Raw genomic sequence first — 6,853 nt, 5'->3', positions numbered from 1 at the left:
TTCTGAAGTAACCAAGCTTGCCATTTATTATATTACCATGATGTATAAACTGCAACTTATGTATACATATATAAATATAAATATATACACTGAGAATTTTGTGATGTGTGTCCCAATTTCTGTGTAATCTAGGATAACATTTTCTGTGAAAAGGTATCCCTATCCCTATTCCTCTACCATTTTTTTTTCTTCCTCTACAATTCAGAACAAATTGATTTGAATCAACATGGAAAAAGCAAGAAGGAAGGTTCCACCTGCACAATCTTCCTGCTCAAAAACTTGATTCTGTGTAACTTTTCATTACACCATATTACCTGTTCTTTTTTCAATTTGGACATGTTTAACACCCTTGAAATCAATCTCAACCCCACTTGAGCAACCAATTGCTCATGATCAAGTTCATCTTCATGGTGCTTTTGGAACTTCTTCACTATGCAATTCCCGGTTCTCACTATGTCCTTCAACCTTCTCTCCTTCTGCAACATATAACCCAAGATAAGTGTTGCTTCCAAGATGTTTGTTTAATGTACAAGCATATTTGTATGGAGTAACTGAACTGAGTTAGAAAAAAAGTAGTTTTTATCATTTGTCTTTTTTTTTCTTCTTCCTATCTGTTAAGGTTAAGGACTAGCATTGATCATGTTTTCTTAGTAACTAATATAACTAAATCATATACTGTTAAGGACCAAAAGAGGGTTAGTCATAAAAGAACATACTTTCTGTAGTTGTGCTTTAATCTCCACCATAAGACCAGGAATCATAGGGTCGTTAAGATCAATTCTGTGGTGCTGAGAAGCTTTAAAGATAACATTCCCATAATCTTTATCTGCTCGAACAAATTCCCAGAACACCCGCATTGATTCCTTGATGATCTCTGCCAACCTTCCACTTGCAATAGCAGCATCCTCTTCCTCATACCCTTTATCATCTTCTGCAAAACATTCACAACAGAAAGTAAGAATCTCACTCAAGTGGCACCTTGTGAAGGAATGAAACAATGGACCATTTTGTTCACCTTTAATGCCTGGAACATGGAGCAAGTTGCGAATCACGCATCTGTTCTTGACATAGTTCTGTAGCCTAGGGCCTTGAAATGGTTCATTCTCTATGAATCTCTGAACTAGGACTTGAAAAAGTTGAAACTCACCAGCTACGTGATTATACCTATGGCTATGAGACCCTTCTGAATCATATTGCTGTAACTCAAGGGCTTTCTTGTGTTGCCAACACAGGATTTCCCAAGAGAGGCAAACCTGGCCAACATATACCAACTCCAAATCTCTATGCAGTTCATGCGCCAACTTTATCAATGGGTCAGATGAGTTCTTTGATGCTTTGCGTGGCCACAAGTTCTGAGATATTACAGGTTTTGCACCTTGGATGGAGGATTTTGGTGTTGAAATTAATTTGAGAGGGTCTTTTAGTTGGAGCAGACCTGCAATTGACGACAAAGAAAATTACTTAATCATAATACAAACATGATCATTGCTAAATAAACAAGTTTTCTTTGCTTAGAGTGTAATATTAGAAACCATTAAGCAAACAAAAATTTCGAACATAGTCAAAACTCTAAAAGTAATATTGAAGGTTCCCTTAACTTTATTGAATGCTTTGTACAGTAGAAGATGGAGAATCGATCTTATTCGCTAATATTTTAATGTATAAAGTTGAACTCGAGGGAAAGTAGGGAAAAGATTGGTAGAGAATAGAATTGAAATTTATGATGCAGACTTCTCACTATCACTGGCTTTATTATTGAAAAATAAACAAGACAGGAATAGCTTTATGCCCACATAATTAGCAAATATGATGGGGTAATATATGCAATGGCCCACCATGTCATGATTGTATCCAGGAGCATTTTTAAAAAATTTCTTCCCGTTGATTGAATGTCACCAAATTCATGAAAAAATTTGTGTAATCATAAAATATTACAAGAATGACCAAGAACAAACTCCAATCTGCAGTCTTGGAAATCTGAGAAATAGAACTTCTAACTGGGCATAAGGGATCATCAGCTGGTGAAGATTGAAGATTGGAGACTCAAGACTTCATGTTCTTTATTTTAAGAAACTTGATTAAGAATTTACCAAAAATATTGAAATTGTTCAAATCTGAAATGTTCTTCTGCAAGAGTTTAACATAGAAGAAGTTAATTTAGTTCTCACCTAATCCATGCATGGTCTGGTAATTCAAGATATCAAGTTTCTTCATCTTCTCTTCATAGCTCTTGTAAACCTTTAGAATTTCATCAATTTGATCCTTGTATTCAATCTTCTCTTCAATTTCCACTGGGTTTGGATCTTCAACCACTCTTGAGGATACTCTTTCCTCCTCCTCCTCCACCACCACCACCTCTTCCTCTTCTTTTTCCTCTTCATCTACCTCCTCTTCTTCTAAAATTGTGGCAAGCCCTCCTTGCCTTGAATTTTTCAATTCCAATCTCAGTTGTTCCACCAGATCATCATGCTCCCATTCAAAGTCACCCTCATCAGATTCTGAATAACTCAATTCATCCTCCCACCTAGTTTCTTCTCTTTTCTCCAATTCATTCCTGAATTCCTCTTCTTTTTTGTCTCTGACCACTACTTTGCCATGTGCATTGAAGGGCTTCAAACCCTTCATGCAGGGTTCCATTTCCACATACCTATCTTCAGAATAAATGCCATGAGCACTCAATTCTGAAATCTTTCCATCACATGAAGATTGTTTTGCCTCTGCATCTCCTTCCCTTTCCTCTCTCATTATCAGCTTCAGAATCTCAGGTTCAAACCCTTCACCCCCATTTTTACCACCCAGAAACTGGTACACAATTGAATCATCAATTTTGTTGCTGTTGCCCCAGATTACACCGCTTGAGCTTGATGACTCTGACTCTGAATCAGAAGTGACCGAGTTTTCGTTGTAAAGAAAATAATCTTCATCGGATGAATCGGATCCACCAAACATTTCACTCTCAAAGTGAAGTGGAATATGGGTGGAAGAAGCTGAAACCTGATCTTGAACAGAGTTCTCTGTCTGTGCTTGAGACACAGGGCCTTTCTCTGAACCAAACTCTGAAAATTCCTTGTCGGCAATAATTTCGGTGCTGGCATGTGCATTATCAGAAACGGCTAAAACATCTGGACCCATGTAAAATTCTCGAAAACTGAACCTCAACATTGTTGGTTCCTCCATGAACCCACTTATATCTTTTCCTGATAAGTACTCGCACTTACTTGTGGTTGTTACAGAGTTCGTGTTCAAAGATACACACCCATACGTTTCTTCTTCTTTTTCTTCTTTCACTGTATCATCACCATGAGCAATGGACTCTTGTTCCTCGAAAACAGAGCCCTCATTTTCTTTTGTTTTCTCCCCATCGCCATTTACAGTTTCTTCAGAGACATTCTCCATTAAAACATCACTGCTCGTTTCATTTCCATCGTTTTTCATCACTTCTTTATGAACAACAGGGTCAATCTCCCCTGACACAGGTTCTTCTATTTCTTCTTCTCTCTCCACTTCTCTCTCTACACTCCCTTGATCGAGATCAGAGTTATACTCTGTTGAAACAGAGATCTCGGATTCATCATCATCACCAAGCTTTTGAACATGTTGATGAACATCTGAGTTAGTTTCCATGGAAACAAACTCCTCTGTTTCTTTTTCTGTTTCCGTGCCATCTTCATGAGTAACAGAGTTGATGGAGCTATTTTTCATAAAAATATAACCCTCTTCTACTATTCCCTTACTCATACCAGCTTCACCAATGTCAAACTCAATTTCTTTTGAAACAAAGCTCTCCTCGGGCACCTCTGTTTTCACCCCATCTTCATGAACATCACAGTGGGTGTCCATCAGAACCGAGCACTTATTTTCTCCATCTCTTTTCTCACTTTCACGAGCAATCTCCATGGAAAAAACAGATTTCTCCGTTTTTCCACCTCTTCTCCCACTTTCAGGAGCAACCTCCATGGAAAAGGTAGAACACTCTGTTTCCTCAAAATCATCACTCCAAAACAGAAAACTTGCCAGCTCCTCTCGGAACCCATCAATCTCGGAATCAGAAAGCTGGTTCCTCTCAACATGTGGTACTTTCTGATCAATAGTCTCATCTTTTGCATCTCCCACATGAAGAAACCTGAAGTTAAGAAAAATTACTCATACTCATTAACTCTTATCATAACAGAAAACATTTCAAAAACAAAAACAGAAGTTAGCCAAACCTGAAGATGTATCTGAGCACCAATCCCAAAGCATAGAGCACATATTTACAAAGGAACATCCGCAGAGAACCAAAGGCCCACGACATGTTCACACAAACAAAATCATTCACAACTCGTAGGTTGATGGAATCAATGTGGGTCTTAGCCATAAAGAGTCTCCTTGTTCCCATCCAATCCAAATCAACCTTGGGAATTGAAAGGTCCTGTTTTCATGGCCTGGAAAATTCCAAACCAAATTACAAGGTAAAGAATACTTTGGTCATGGAAATTTCCATTTCAAACATTCATTGTTGGAGAGTGGACTCTTCCCACTTGAGGACAGTGAAATCAGTGGCAGAACGAGATCTGGGCAGTGATGATTTGTTTTTGGACCAAAAGAGCGGGATTTTGGGAGAAGATTGTGCTCTTTCTGTACACTGGATACTATTTTGTTCTAGTCTGATAAGACTTGTTATTCGAGAAAGATAAGATTATTAGGAATAATGTTCGAGTTAGATATAACAATTATCAACTAGACAAAGCTATAACATAGGAGCTTTTAGTAGACAACTAAAGAGAAATTTGATTGCACTTGTTTCGGTTTGGTAGCAGTTAAAGTAGTTTCCATAACAGTTATGTGGGTTTTCGTGGTGGTACGTGCTATTCTGCTTGACACGTGTGAGAGTCGAAGTGGACACTGTGCTTGTCTTTATGGCAATTTTTTTCTTTTCTGTATTTGTTCACTAACTTGGAATTAGTGGGTGGTGATCGGATTCTGTGAGTCAATTTCTTGCATGGTTAGCAACAATGAAAGTTTTTCTTCTTTGAGTTGGCAGGGATAAGAGGACTCAGGATTTGTTTTAGTTGTTAATATACCATAAATCCAAGTACAAATTTTGCTCTCACTGCCACTGATTTGTGGTTATGAAACCAAACCCACCTGCTAGAAGAAAAATAATAGAATGATGAATCGGTGTGAGAAGAAAGATCCTGGGTCAGTATGTCGATTCTTAATGCTTTTTTATTTATATAAAATGAAACGTGAAACGTTTAAATTTGGTCATTGATTAAACATGATTTGATTAATGAATCCATACTGTGCATGCAAATAATATATTTGTGCTTATGCGTGTAGTTGTTAAGACAAAAAACACGAACAACTTCAAATTATACCATGTGATCATGGATTCAGTGACTAACCAGACTTCTAAGAGTGTGAAGTGAAGATTTGGAATATAGCATCGTGTCTACAAATACGAAAAGGTTAGATAAACTTCATTATCAATGTTGAAGCCACGTTGTTTTGTTCTTTTATAAAATTGCATTATGTTATTTTATTATATGTTATTATAATTATTTCAAGATTCACATATATTTGTAAACCATGTTGCCAAACTTGAGAAAATGAAAACATAATAAGGTTTTGTATGGGAAAATAATTTTTAACAACTAAGTTTTGATAACTTTTTCTTACAATATGAGATGTCAGACATCTTTTAAACGGTTTTTCATTTTTTTATTTTTTTATTTTTCTATATTTTAAAATTATTTAGAAGATATCTGTCACCTCAGATTGTAAGAGAAAATTGTCAAAATTTAGTTATCAAAATATCATTACCCGTAAGAAAATGATTCCTTTTTTTCTTTAATTTCTTACAATTCACCAATAGCAAAAGGCTGTTAATTTTGGACGTGGTTATGCATAGTTAAGAAGTGGTTGTTTGTGGCGTGACGAAGGAAGATGACACACAATAGCTTTCTGAAAAGCTCATTCCACCTGCAAACAATATACACTTCAACTACACCATATCTGTTGTTGTAAATGTTTAATCGTGAAGGAAAACTTTAAATGAAGGGTTCTTAATTGTAGATTCTTCTTTGGTGTGAATGTGGACATGGAAAAAAAAATTAGGGTTCCTCTCGTCAATTTGTGGCATAATTCATGCGTAGTGCATGCTGAATTCCGTCATCTTATTCTCTTCTTTGGACGGTGTGTTTTTTGGCAGGTGGTGCGTGTCACTTTCAATGCATCAAAGTCTTAAGTGGTTTAACAATCATTTAATTTGTGAAAAACATGACTTAGTGGTAAGAAAAGAAAGTTTATGTGAAAAAAATTATCAAAATACAAAGTATATAGAAGCTAATTGATTTAGATCTTTCATTATTGTAAAGCTTTTTTTTTTCTAACTTGGATTATAAGTTTCACATGTTTATTAAATTCCTTATCAACCAAGCTACCTTTTTCTTTCTGTTTTTTTTTTCTTCAAAATTTGTTCAATAATTAGGAATTTAAGAAATGTAACTAAAAATTTGGTCTACGAAAAGTGGGTGACTAATGGTGCCGACTACACTAATTAGCATAATAAATCCAAATCTGAACGTGTTTTGGTGACGGTTCATGGGTCACATGAGACATGGAGTCAAAGGAAGAACTTTAGTTGCAGTTCCATAATACGACAGGGTTTGGGTGAAGACTCTTTAAAAAGGAAAAAATAGTTGCAATTGGAAGACTTTTTCTTTTGCTTTTTCTTTAAATTGGAAAGAAAAAGTTTTTGGAACTCGTTAGGAATGGGTTGACGAGTAAAGCACGCAGAGCAATTCAATTGATGAGGTCTTACTCATAACATGCGTAAAGAAGAAAAACAACTTCACTACCAACAATTATA

General features: G+C 36.1%; 1 protein-coding gene and 1 long non-coding RNA gene across 2 annotated transcripts; one reads left to right on the top strand and one right to left on the bottom strand.

Annotated features, from left to right (window-relative positions):
• LOC114173364 (uncharacterized) lies at positions 1–4,752 on the bottom strand. Its single transcript, XM_028057702.2, has 5 exons — positions 4,209–4,752; positions 2,169–4,123; positions 1,016–1,435; positions 717–931; positions 1–476 (listed from the first exon to the last, which is right to left on the bottom strand). Exons 1-5 carry the CDS (start codon positions 4,376–4,378, stop codon positions 222–224), a joined length of 3,015 nt encoding a protein of 1,004 aa, XP_027913503.1. The 5' UTR covers positions 4,379–4,752; the 3' UTR covers positions 1–221.
• A 288-nt stretch (positions 4,753–5,040) lies between these two features.
• Positions 5,041–6,439, top strand: LOC114173366 (uncharacterized). The gene is made up of 3 exons (XR_003602497.2): positions 5,041–5,181; positions 5,323–5,450; positions 6,194–6,439. It is a non-coding gene; the product is annotated as an uncharacterized LOC114173366 (long non-coding RNA).
• Positions 6,440–6,853: the final 414 nt, after the last annotated feature.

Source organism: Vigna unguiculata, chromosome 2 (assembly GCF_037176805.1).
Source record: "Vigna unguiculata cultivar grain cowpea cultivar isolate G323 ecotype 2 chromosome 2, ASM3717680v1, whole genome shotgun sequence".
NCBI lineage: Eukaryota > Viridiplantae > Streptophyta > Magnoliopsida > Fabales > Fabaceae > Vigna > Vigna unguiculata.
The sequence above is the reverse complement of the archived record's forward strand: the minus strand, read 5'-3'. Positions and strand labels throughout refer to the sequence as shown.

What these genes read in the sequence shown, in the direction of transcription:
- LOC114173364 (XM_028057702.2), bottom strand. Translation starts at nt 4,378, where the DNA reads ATGGGAACAAGGAGACTCTTTATGGCTAAGACCCACATTGATTCCATC. An exon ending in CCATGTTCCAGGCATTAAAG is followed by an intron (nt 932 to 1,015) that starts GTGAACAAAATG and finishes AATGTTTTGCAG; the next exon opens with AAGATGATAAAGGGTATGAG. An exon ending in TTAAAGCACAACTACAGAAA is followed by an intron (nt 477 to 716) that starts GTATGTTCTTTT and finishes TATATGTTGCAG; the next exon opens with AAGGAGAGAAGGTTGAAGGA.